Source organism: Bubalus bubalis, chromosome 9, assembly GCF_019923935.1.
Source record: "Bubalus bubalis isolate 160015118507 breed Murrah chromosome 9, NDDB_SH_1, whole genome shotgun sequence".
Lineage (NCBI taxonomy): Eukaryota > Metazoa > Chordata > Mammalia > Artiodactyla > Bovidae > Bubalus > Bubalus bubalis.
Genome location: NC_059165.1, coordinates 42,748,559 through 42,761,927, shown reverse-complemented (window position 1 = coordinate 42,761,927; position 13,369 = coordinate 42,748,559). Strand labels below are relative to the sequence as shown.

Below are 13,369 nucleotides of genomic sequence, written 5' to 3'. Positions count from 1 at the left end.
TTGAAGCTGAAACACCATTACTTTGGCCACCTGATGCGAAGAGCTGACTCATTTGAAAGGACTCTGATGCTGGGAAAGATTGAGGCAGGAGGAGAAGGGGACAACAGAGGATGAGATTGTTGGATGTCATCAATGATTCAATGGACATGAGTTTGGGTGGACTCGGGGAGTTGGTGATGGACAGGGAGGCCTGGCGTGCTGCGGTTCATGAGGTGGCAAAGAGTCGGACACGACTGAGTGACTTAATTAAACTGAACTGAAGAACCTCAAGGAAAGAAAAATGTGATTATTATCAGAACAATGTTCACTTCATTTCCGTGTTCACTTTATTTCCAGTGTTCCTGGGTTGACAGCCAAGTCCTCATGCACATTTGGGGTACATTAAAAACTGCTTGGACTTCATACTGTTGATGAGCATTATGATCCAATTCAGGGCTGAGAAAAAGTAAATCCTGATACTTGAGGAGCAAATAGGAAAACCTGCCCTCCGGGAGCTCTCCTGAGAGGTAGTTGCTGCCAGTCATGGGACAAACAGTAACTGCACATGGGATCAGAAGCACTGGCCTCTGGGCTCAGCAAGCTCCCTGACTCACTGCAAGCCCTCTCACACCCCACTAGCCTTTTCTGGGCCTCAATTTAATATCAGTTTTTTACTGAAAACATCACCCTCAGGGGTCTATGGGCCCAAATTTAAAGCATCTAAAACCGAGGAACGAGTCTCAGCTCTCCCTCTGCTTTGCTGTGTGATCTTGGGAAAGTCACACCATGTCTCTGAGCTCCATTTCTAGGCAGCCACAGAGTGGAGGTAAGGATTTGCCTACCTAGGTAGAGTTTCTTCAGATGGTGTCTGCAGACCAAACACATTCAGAGTAGAAGAGGGCCCTGCAGCAGGAGATCCATACTTGGAGATGTCTTATAAAATAAACAATACAAGTCAGGAAGCCCTTGCATGGCATACTTGACCACGGCTCTTTAAAACACACACACACACACACACACACACACACAACTTTTGAGCCAAATCATAGAATGGAGCCTCTCTACTGAGAGATGTGAGCAGGAAAAAACAACTGAGAGGCATCAGAATATTAAAGATGTCTATCTGGAGGAACAAAACCTAGAAAGAAACAAAACTGAGAGTTCTGTAGAGCCATGTAAAAAGGAGTCAGTGGAGCTTTCAGAATCTCAGATTTATTCTAATAGTGAGTCAAATAGGACTACCATGAGATTTTTTTGTTTTTAATTTTTGTCACTTCTCCAAGTTTGTAATTTTGCCACTCATCAGCTGTTCCCCTGGTGTGATAAACAGTGAAAAAAAAATCATAAAATCAAAAATTGTCTCTGTACTTGGAAGGAACCAAGTCAGCTGGAAGCTGGTAGATGTGGTCTCTTGCTCCCCAGCCAGCCTGGCCTGAGAATGAAGGTGTGTGCGTAGGAAGAGCAGCAGAGATGCAGTGAGGAGAGGGGATGGGAGTCCCGCCTGAGGGCTCTGATTCACCACCAGGAATTATGGACCAGGACTGTCCTCATGCATTTCCAAAGTCAACAGCCCTGTGAAACATGTACTGTCATCTCCATGGTACATTTTGAGGAAAGAGATTTAGAAAAGCATAGAACAAGAACTTGAGATTTTTTTTTTTTTTAATCTTTCAGTTTCTTTTTTTCTTTTTAATTTTATTTTATTTTTAAACTTTACAATATTGTATTAGTTTTGCCAAATATCGAAATGAATCTGCAACAGGTATATCTGTGTTCCCCATCCTGAACCTCTTCCCTCCTCCCTCCCCATACCTTCCCTCTGGGTCGTCCCAGTGCACCAGCCCCAAGCATCCAGGATCGTGCACTGAACCTGGACTGGCGACTCATTTCATATATGATATTATACATGTTTCAATGCCATTCTTGAGATTTTAAAAGAAAAAATAAGGCATACAATGGTGGAGCTGAGACTTACACTTCCTAACAAAGGTATTTTAACCTCTACCTAGTGCTACCAGACGGAGAAGGCAATGGCACCCCACTCCAGTACTCTTGCCTGGAAAATCCCATGGATGGAAGAGCCTGGTGGGCTGCAGTCCATGGGGTCGCTAGGAGTCGGACATGACTGAGCGACTTCACTTTCACTTTTCACTTTCATGCATTGGGGAAGGAAATGGCAACCCACTCCAGTGTTCTTGCCTGGAGAATCCCAGGGACGGGGGAGCCTGGTGGGCTGCCGTCTATGGGGTGACACAGAGTCGGACACGACTGAAGCGACTTAGCAGCAGCAGCAGCAGTGCTACTAGAAGACTGGGAGGGAAAAGGACTAGAAAAAAAGGATTTGGGATGTTATTGAGGTAGTAAACGTGAGCCTGAGGCATAAACACAGGGAATTTAATCTCAGGCCACTGGATTTTGTTTAGGAAATGACTTAGTCATGTGGGTCTCCTCATGCTGGCTTCAGGCTCCTGACTCAGTAGAGATGTTGGGTCTGTAGGAAACAATTTGGGACCATTTCACACATTCCTGTGGCCAAATGAGAAATGAAATTAATCCTCAGGCTCAATGGAATGATCTGAGTTCCCATCTAACTGAGGTGTAACAGTTCATATTCCCCTAACAGACTGCATTTACCTGGGTCTAGGAAACCTATGAGAATGTTAATTGTGTTGTTGTTATTGCTGTTTGTTTGTGTTTGAATTAGGTTCCTAATCATTTGTGGCTTTGCAGAATTCTTGGAGAATCTAATAAGAGTTCTAGACTTTTATACTTACACAATTATATGTGTGTGTGTGTGTGTTTATGTTTAAAGTGGCCTTCAACCATCCACTTGCCACCCAAAAACTAAAGGAAGAAACTAGGAAGGAATTGGGAATATTTAGCCAAGGTAAGAAAAATCCCACAGAGGCATGCAGGTTCTCTGAATAGGTTGAAAGCATTTTTATGCAAATGAAGAAGTTTTATTCAATAAGTGGTTCCAGCAGGTAGATGGGGCAGGGGCCCTGTGGCATGATGTCAGAATGGCACCAGAATCGAGCAGACATGAGTTAAATCAAGGTCTGTTATCTACCAGACAAGTTGTATAACCCTCATGGATTCTAAAATGTAAGTGATAATGATATATATCTCATAATATTTTGTGAAAAACCAAATGAGCTAATACATGTAAAATGTATTATGTTGAAACAAAGACGGACTTCAGTATGTGTTAGCTTCTCTAATAAACTCTTTGACCCTCCATATCTTTACTTGTAAACTGGGAATAATATTTGCACCTGGCTAGAAGGTCTTGAGAGTCCCTTGGACTACAAGGAGATCCAACCAGTCCATTCTAAAGGAGATCAGCCCTGGGTGTTCTTTGGGAGGAATGATGCAAAAGCTGAAACTCCAGTACTTTGGCCACTTCATGCGAAGAGTTGACTCACTGGAAAAGACTCTGATGCTGGGAGGCATTGGGGGCAGGAGGAGAAGGGGACGACAGAGAATGAGATGGCTGGATGGCATGACCGACTCGATGGACGTGAATTTGAGTGAACTCCAGGAGCTGGTGATGGACAGGGAGACCTGGTGTGCTGTGATTCATGGGGTTGCAAAGAGTCGGACACGACTGAGTGACTGAACTGAACTGAACTGAAATGAGAAGGTCTTTGTGAGATGTAAATAAGAGAATACATGTTAAAACCCTTATACAACAGCTACTGCTACTGATGCTAAGTCACTTCAGTCGTGTCCAACTCTGTGTGACCCCATAGTCATCAGCCCACCAGGCTCCCCCATCCCTGGGATTCTTCAGGCAAGAATACTGGAGTGGGTTCCCATTTCCTTCTCCAATGCATGAAAGTGAAAAGTGAAAGTGAAGTTGCTCAGTCGTGTCCGACCCTCAGTGACCCCATGGACTGCAGCCTTCCAGGCTCCTCCATCCATGGGATTTTCCGGGCAAGATTACTCGAGTGGGGTGCCATTCTAACACCTACCTAAATCCTCAGTATGGATTATAAATGTTTCATTACAAATACCATAGGGGAAAAGGAAGGTCAATGACAAAAACATGATGTTTTATTTCAGACTGGAAGATAAGGCAAAATAAAATAATATCTAAAAGTATGGAATCAGAGCAAGACTTCCTGAGTCTGGCAACCAAGAGCTATGCAACCTTGAGAAAGATGTCAAAGAGAGATAGAAGCATTGCTAAGAGGGATTGAATGGCATGGCCCCTGAGAACAGTTGACCCCACACCAGCACATGATCTGTGCTCAGTAAACCCTGGTTGAGTAGATGTCACAAAGGGACCGAGACCTCCTCTTCAACAGTGCCACCTATGGGTATGGTCACAAGTGTTCCCTCTCCCAGGGTTTATCAAGTGAAATGAAATTATCAGGAGAAAAATTTTATAAAAAATACTAAATTTAAAAGCACACATTTCTTTGAACCTAGCATTTCTCCTTCTTGGTCATTGCCCTAGCTAGAGAGACACTTGCTTAATCGCTTAAAGAGATAACTACAAGGATGCTCAGTGCAGATTGTTTAAGAATGAAGCTTTGGAACAACTAAGCGCCCCTCAATGGGCAATGGATACTATAAGTATTCATAGTAAAAAAAAAAAAAATATGGCCTGGGTGAGACAGCATGCCTGCCCAGTTGCTCAGTCCTGTCTGACTCTTTGTGACCCTTTGGACTGTAGCCCACCAGGCTCCTCTATACATGGGATTTTTCCCAGCAAGAATACTGGAAATGGCAACCCATTTTCTCCTCCAGGGGATCTTCCTGACCCAGAGATCGAAACTGTGTCTCCTGTGTTTCCTGCATTGCAGGTGGATTCCTTATTGCTGAGCTACCAGGGAAGTACAAAAGACTACACAGCAATTTAACATAGTGATGAAGATCTACATGGACCAATAAAGAAAGTGGTCCAATGTATAATGTTAGGTGAATAAACATGCAGAAGGCTGAAAGTATATTTCAAAACTTTATACATAATGCTGTATATTTCTATAACTCCATACATAAGGGACTAAGAAAAGATCTGAACAGTGATCACCTTCAACTAATATCAATCATTAATCTGGGGGGGAACTGAGATTAAAGAAGGGAATCAAAGAGCACGCTATTTCTACATTAAAAAAACTTTAACAAAAAACATTTTTAAACTGTCTGTATAATTTAAAATAAATTACTAACATTTTGAAATACGAATGTGGGTTTTTCCTACTAGCAGTCCTAGCTTTAGATCCCAAGACTGGTTTCAGAAATGAGGCAGAGATGGGAAGGAGCCAGCGCTGATGCTTTTAGCCTGTTTCACTCTCATCCCAGCTTGCAGGGGGATGTAGGCCGTGACCACAGTGCTCCCCAAAGAGCAGAATCCTAGACAAGCAGGCAGATGACAGACTGTTCCCATGGCCAAAGGCAAATCCCTCACAGCAGCACAGTCCCCCTATCTCCTGACTCAGAAATCACCAAGTCCTACACTTCCTGCATCAAAGTCTGGGATTTCAACTGAAGAACCCAAACTTTAGACACTGGGGGAAAAAAAGAAAAGGAGAAAACAAACTTAGGTAAATGCCTGTATTCCTATCTGGGGGGCCCCACAATTGCCCTAAACTGATTTCTGTCATTAAAAAAAAAAAAGAAGAGCAAAGGTTTACTGAGTAAACCTTTTATTTAGTACATGGCGGACACTGTTCTATGTGATCTACATGCACTGTCTCATTTAATCCCCAGAAAGAGATAAGGATTGGGGTTTCATTATTCCCGTTTGACCAGTGAGGAAGCCAAGGCCCAGAGAGATTAAGGAACTTTGCCAAAATCACACAGCAGAGACGAGGCATCATGAAGTGGACACTGGAACACACACATGAACCATTCTATTTTACTGTCCCCTACATTCTACTCTCACAAGCATTGATTTATTTACCTCATAGAAGTCTGTTTTCCTCTTCTTAATTATAAACTTCACTAAGGTAACAATTACCTTTTGTGTGTCTACTAGCTAGCCAGGCACTCATCTAAATTTTACGTGCGTGAGGTTACACAACACAGGCCAGAGACCCCGAGGGAAAAGCAGTAGCAGCTGAAAATCAAACCCAGGCAGCCCCTCTAGCACCTCCAAGGATGTAAATTATTTGGATATTCTCTGCCCCTGGGCCCTAGTATACACCTAAAGAAGTCTGGTAGAGGGAGGAGAGGACAAATGAATGAAAGAACGCTCCCTCCACTGTATGGAGTCAAGGGGCCTAGTGAGGTCACCCTCTGGGGCTTCAAGGAAGAAGACCAGCGTATTTGGAAATGGGATGAGATAGCCAAGCTCCATCCAGCCTAGAGTGGACAGGCAAGTATTCTAAAGATGATCTACCATGGAGAACTGCACAAAGAAATCAAGGTCAATGGTCTCTCTTACCCTCTAAAATCCACAGGGAGGAATAAACCGCAAACACAGTCTTGACATCGGTGTGTCCCAGGTGGGCTTCACCCCACAGGACCCAACAGTCATCTCTAGTCATCTGATTCGGTGACACTCTGTTCAGTGTTTCCCCCTCAATCTAAGGGGAGAGGAAAGAAAGAGAACCACATCCCCATACCTTGGATGTGAGCAAGGCAGTGTCTCCTGAAATCGCCTCTGTGCTTCTCTGAGAGGTCCTGGGGAGGACACTTTCTGATTCTGGATGAGAGAAAAGTTTGATAAAGGCAGTTAAAAAGTAGTATTTGTGCTGAGTGGTAGGATTTGGAACTATTTTTATTGTTGTCTTTTTACTCTTCTATGTTTACTTTATTTTTTTTCCCCAATGATTTTAAATAATTTTTAGAATCTAGGTGAAAAACTACAAATGTTGTATTCTAAGATGATGATTTTAAAGACCAAAGGAATAAAATTTACATATAAAAATTGGCTTAGGGTTCATGGACCTTAGGTCACTACTCATAGTATAAAGTTGTTTAAATTAATCCAGGCCTTATTGAGGCAGCCAAAATGCCTAAGACTTCAAGCTGTCTCATGATTCTTTTCTGAAAATCTTACCTCAGAATCAGAGGTTGAAAGATGGTGGGAACTCTGATAAGTCCCTATAATTAATGGAGCTAGTGACTCAGTGGGAATTCCAAGATACAGTATTAAGAAGGTTTCAGGAGGAAGGGAGGGACAGAGGAAGAATAGAGAGAGACAGAGGGAGAGAAGGGGAGGGAGAGAAAGAAAAGAAGGAAGAAAAAAGACAAGTAGAATCAGTTCATCAAGGGATATTTTAGGGCATCTAGAGGTCTTTCCTCTAATGCCTAAGTAAACAGTTGAGCCCTGGCAGGATGGAACTCTTCTGACCCAGGGTAACATTTCCTGGTTCTTTACTAAGTGTCTCCAAGTCTCCTGGAGGGAGGTCAACTGGAGAACCCAAAATGCTGACTTTTCAAAAGTACAAAGGTTAAAAATAAATAGCAACAAACAAAAGGAAACCATAGAGTAATGTAAAAGAACAATTTAATGACAACAATTTAATTTAAATTACACACATACAGACACACAGAGTTGCGGGATAAATTATGTGGCCCCCACCCACAAATTCATTTGTTCAAGCCCTGACACCTAGGACCTTGAATATGACTATATTTGGAGACTGCACATTAAAAGGGATAATTAAAGTAAAAATGATGTTATATGGATGGGCTCTACTTGAATATGACTGATGTTCTCACAAAAAGAGGAAATTAGAACAAAGACACACAAAGGAGAAAGATTACGTGAAGACACAGGGAGAAGGCAGACATCAAGGAGAAAGGCCTCTGAAGAAACCAACCCTGCTGACCCCTTGGTTTCAGACTTCTTGCTTCCAGAATTGTGGGAAGTAAACTTTTGTTGTTTAAGCTGCCCAGCCTGTGGTGTTTGTTATAACAGCCCTGGCAAACTTGTACACATATACGTACACGCATAGACCCTGGAGCAAGTTGCTGAGCTGCCCCATTCAGTAGGAGAAACTTCTTCCAAGGGACTCAAGGTACATCTGAACAGCAGAAGGAAACAAATGGCCAGGTGAGCCAGGTACCTACGGGGAGAATGGGCCCTTCGGTGGAAGGCTCAAGGGTCAGCACTGTCATGTCTTCCTCAGGAAGGGAGCTTGTCAGAAAGCATGTGGAGGCCATGGCTGCGAGGGCAGCTCCCATCTGAAGTGGTTTTGTGGTTGTGAGGTCAGGTGTAGTCATGTCTGTTGTTGGAAACACAGCTGTGGGCATCATCTCGGCACTGGTGGTAGTGGCGGTTGGGCAGTGGGTGGTTGTTGTGTGAGTGATTGTAGGGGCTGTAACCAATAGAAGATATGTCCGGTACCAAGTGGAAATGGAGGAAGAGGGAAACACCACAGATATAGCTGGCAACCATCCATTTCTCTGTGTTTTAGCTGCCTCATCTGGTCCACAACTTGGACCTTTAAATGTTCATGAAAATTGGGTTTCTTAATTCTAGTCTTGGCCTATCCAACTTATTCTTCACAGAGTGGCTAGAGTAATCTTTGAAAGTGACAAGTTATTATGTAATGTCTGTTTCTCCTAGTACACTGTAAGCTCCATGAGCAAAAAGCTGGAATTTATGTTGTTCTCTGCTACTAATTTAATACTACCACAGTGTCCTGTACATAGTAAGTATTCCCAAAACACAACATTAATGAGTAAATGAGCAAGCCCATTAAAAGTGAGTCTGCTGCTGCTGCTAAGTCGCTTCAGTCGTGTCCGACTCTGTACGACCCCGTAGACAGCAGCCCACCATGTTCCGCCGGCCCTGGGATTCTCCAGGCAAGAACACTGGAGTGGGTTGCCATTTCCTTCTCCAATGCATGAAAGTGAAAAGTGAAAGTGAAGTCGCTTAGTCCTGTCTGACTCTTAACAGCCCCATGGACTGCAGCCTACCAGGCTCCTCCATCCATGGGATTCTCCAGGTAAGAGTACTGGAGTGGGGTGCCATTGCCTTTTCCAAAGTGAGTCTAAACATAATATTTAAGTTAAGCAAGATGAATAAGCTCTAGTAATTTGCTGCACATATTGTACCCATAGTTATCAATAGTTTATTTTATAGTTGATAACATGTGAAGACAGTTGAACTTATTCTTGGTGTTCTTTCAACAATAAAAATCAAAATCTAAAAAAAGGAAGCTCAAAGACTATAATATACGGTGAAAATGTAGTCTCTTTCAGATATTAAAGATTGATTCATGTCAAAACCACTCACCCCCTAAACATCTGAATTAGCATCACTACATACACCACCCTTTCTTAAATATGCCAAATCTCCATTAACTCTAATGGACCAGAAACTTATCATTAGTTTCAACTGAGCTTAGAACTCATAGAGTATTGAAGATGTCATAGAGTATTGAAGTCAACCAATATTTTATAAAATAATATTACTAGCTGGTTATATCAGGCATGAAAAGCAAAGACTTGGATTGGCATCATTTATCTTCATTGAATCCAAATAATACCTTCTATCTCACAAAGTTGCTTTGAGGGAAAAGTACACTAATGCTTATGAAAGTTCTCTTACTGAAAGCATTCACATCAGTTCTTCTTAAATTTTAGAGTGTATGAGACTCACCTGAGACGCTTATTACACATATGGCTAGCAAGACCTTGCCTCCTGAGATGCCAGTCCCATTAGGGAGAGAGACCAAGGATCCTCAGTCCCTGGTGCCGGCTAATTTGACATCATTAAAGAGCACTCTCACTTCTGATGCTTGATGAGTCTGAGTAGTCACTGTCAAAACCCATCTTTTAGATAAGGCACCAAATAAAACAGTCATCAACTAGGTGCTGCCTTCTTCACGTAGGGTTGGAGACGCCCATTTAATCAGTATCCCTCCAATAGCGGGAAAGGCGGCCATAGCAACTATCTGCATCACCAAACCCTTCACGCCTCCAGCTCAAGAACAGTATATAGACCAGGAAAAACAATGGTAAAGAAAGTGACAAGAACTGCTTTCATTCTATTAACTCCCATATGGTGTCTTGGAAGAGAAGTAGTTAAAGGAGTAATTACTATGGGCAACAAGTTCTCTAAAGTGGGGTACTCCAGGGAGGACAGAAACTTACAGCAGAAACATTTAAACCAGTCTGGAGACTATGGGTGGTCAGGAAAAGCCTGACTTAGGTGGAAACCTCAGGATGCATAGAGTTATAGAGGAAAGAAAGGCAGAGAGAACAGTAGGACAAAGGCTAACTTTTCTTGGAATACAGGTGTTTTCTCACACAGCACATCTGAAAGATTCATATGCGAAACTATGAACTGCTTAAACTGCAAGAGACATTAGATACTGTCTAGTCCTAGGGTCATGGATTGTTAAAACTGATCCTATCCAGGTCCCTCCTTTCTTACCTGGAAGGGCCATAGTCGTCAAAGGATAATAATCAAGATGTGACTTCAGTTCAGCTCAGAGTATCCTGCCCTATAGCATCAGGATGTGAGGGTCTGTAGCGGTCCACACTGAGTGTGTACATTTGTGTTGTCCAAAAGAAAACATAAAGCTCACCTTGAATCCTGACCTCTGGGAATATAAACCAAGAAGCAAACAAAAATTCCTATAAATAAAGAGAAAATAAAGATTATAGTAAGAGCTCTTAGCAGAACAAATTCCTCTACTAGAACACTCTACTAGTAACACCTGCAGAAGACATGTCTTTTCTCCATGTTATCTGACCCCTTATCCCTGTGTCTTAAATTACCATTTCTGATATGAATATAAATATCACCACCCTAAAATTCCCAGATAAATTTATCTGAGCATAACCCAGATAATTGTGATGGTGTGATCACTCACCTAGAGCCAGACATCCTGGAATGTGAAGTCAAGTGGGCCTTAGGAAGCATCAATACAAACAAAGCTAGTGGAGGTGATGGAATTCCAGTAGAGCTCATTCAAATCCTAAAAGATGAAGCTGTGAAAGTGCTGCACTCAATATGCCAGCAAATTTGGAAAACTCAACAGTGGCCACAGGACTGTAAAAGATCAGTTTTCATTCCAATCCCAAGAAAGGCAATGCCAAAGAATGCTCAAACTGCCACACAGTTGCACTGATCTCACATGCTAGCAAAGTAATTCTCAAAATTCTCCAAGCCAGGTTTCAACAGTACACGAAGCGTGAACTTCCAGATGTTCAAGCTGGATTTAGAAAAGACAGAGGAACCAGAGATCAAATTGCCAACATCTGCTGGATCATCAAAAAAGCAAGTTTCAGAAAAACATCTACTTCTGCTTTATTGCCTATACTAAAGCCTTTGACTCCGTGGATCACAACAAACTGTAGAAAATTCTTAATGAGATGGGAATTCCAGACCACCTGACCTGCCTCCTGAGAAATCTGTATGCAGGTCAGGAAGCAACAATTAGAACTGGACATGTAACAACAGACTGGTTCCAAATAGGAAAAGGAGTACGTCAAGGCTGTATATTGTCACCCTGCTTATTTAACTTATATGCAGAGTACATCATGAGAAACGCTGGGCTGGATGAAGCACAAGCTGGAATCAAGATTGCCGGGGGAAATATTAATAACCTCAGATATGCAGATAACACCAACTTTATGGCACAAAGTGAAGAAGAACTAAAAAACATCTTGATGAAAGTGAAAGAGGAGAGTGAAAAAGTTGGCTTAAAACTCAACAGTCAGAAAACTAAGACCATGGCATCTTGATACCATCACTTCATGGTAAATAGATGGAGAAAAAGTGGAAGAAGTGACAGACTTTATTTTGGGGAGCTCCAAAATCACTGAAGATGGTGACTGCAACCATGAAATTAAAAGATGCTTGCTCCTTGGAAGAAAATTTATGACCAAAAAAGACAGCATATTAAAAAGCAGAGCCATCACTTTGCCAACAAAGGTCCGTCTAGTCAAAGCTATGGTTTTTCCAGTAGTCATGTATGGATGTGAGAGTTGGACTATAAAGAAAGCTGAGCACCGAAGAATTGATGCTTTTGAACTGTGGTGTTGGAGAAGACTCTTGAGAGTCCCTTGGACTGCAAGGAGATCCAGCCAGTCCATGCTAAAAGAAGTCAGTCCTGAATATTCATTGGAAGGACTGATGCTGAAGCTGAAACTCCAATACTTTGGCCACCTGATGTGAAGAGCTGACTCTTGGAAAAGACCTTGATGCTGGGGAAGATTGAAGGTGTGAGGAGAAGGGGACAACAAAGGATGAGATGGTGGATGGCATCACTGACTTAATGGACATGAGTCTGATTAAACTCCTGTAGTTGGTGGTGGACAGGGAGGCCTGGAATGCTGTAGTCCATGGGGTTGGCAAAGAGTCAGACATGACTGAGTGACTTAATTGAACTGAACTGAACTGAAAATTTCCAACAAGTCTCAGGAAAAACCCTGTGTCACAAAGAGAGGGAGTGGCTCCAAAGTACAGAAAGTGAGTGGATGCAGGAGTGCACTGAGCTTCTGCTTTACAGATCATCCATGGACATTCATCACAGGGAGCCAAACCTCCAGGGATTCCTGATGGGAGGACTGAGAACTCTTACTCAGACAAAGCTGCCTGAGTTCAATTACCAGCCAGAGAATCTGAGGCCTTTTGAACATTTTGGCTGTTGGCAGGCCCCAGGAGTCTGTTTGTCTGTCCAAATTCCATTTCTTACACCCCTGTTAATGCTGACAGGGCAGGTTCTTGAAGTTTCATTTCTCTTTTTGCCTCATTATCTTCCCTTTCCCCATCCTGAATGGCCTTCCTCAATCTGGGATATATGATGAAATGTGCTAAGCAATTTTCTTCTGATTATTATTATGTGTAACAGACACGTGGAGTGGTGGTGTGGACATGCACTTGTCCACTCATGTAGTGGGTTTCCACATGTACATGAGAATCTGAGCTGTGTATGCGCACACTCGTAAACTGCATCAGCCATGGTCTTCCTGGCTACTATGCAATTCACACTCGAATGCAGTTAACTCTCCCCACTGGCAGGAGTTCACACACAGACTCCTCATGACAACCAAAAGGAAGCTAGATGGGAATTTGGGTCTGCTATCATCCTGAGTTCTCCCTCACCCAGGCCCTTGGGCCCTTTGACCTGCTAATAGAGAAATAAAAGCACAGCTGCCATCAACCATCCCATAAGCCAAGAACACCATTAGAGTTTTTCGAGCAAAGAAAGAAGAGGTTCGATAGAGGAAGCATGTGGTGATAGCTACCAGGCAGCCTCAGGTAACAAATAAGCCCAAGGTCTGGGCCCATTTCCACCATTTCTTAGTGAAACAGCTTGATGGGGAAGAGCACACAATACAATTCATGAACCAGATTTCAGGGCTTAAATCTCATGATATTTCTAACCCTCTGGATTCTATGGATTCAACAATATATCCAGGACCACAGCATCAGTTAGATGAAGAGTCAAATCAATGCTCACCAACCAGATGT

The 13,369-nt window shown here is 42.7% G+C and overlaps 1 protein-coding gene across 7 annotated transcripts in view; it reads right to left on the bottom strand.

Annotated features, from left to right (window-relative positions):
- LOC102397804 (integumentary mucin C.1-like) overlaps positions 1 to 10,817 on the bottom strand; it is a 41,044-nt gene extending 30,227 nt beyond the window's left edge. For 6 of the 7 annotated variants that reach the window (XM_044947407.2, XM_044947405.2, XM_044947404.2 and 3 more), the window contains exons 1-2: positions 8,008 to 8,597; positions 6,555 to 6,634 (exon numbers count right to left, since the gene is read on the bottom strand). In XM_044947407.2, the coding sequence (XP_044803342.2) occupies positions 6,555 to 6,634; positions 8,008 to 8,193 (266 nt within the window). In that variant the 5' untranslated portion in view covers positions 8,194 to 8,597. Of the gene's footprint in view, positions 1 to 6,554; positions 6,635 to 8,007; positions 8,598 to 10,475; positions 10,525 to 10,763 lie in introns of those variants that run through there. The other variant, XM_044947406.2, reaches the window with a different exon arrangement.
- Between the last annotated feature and the right edge of the window lie 2,552 nt (positions 10,818 to 13,369).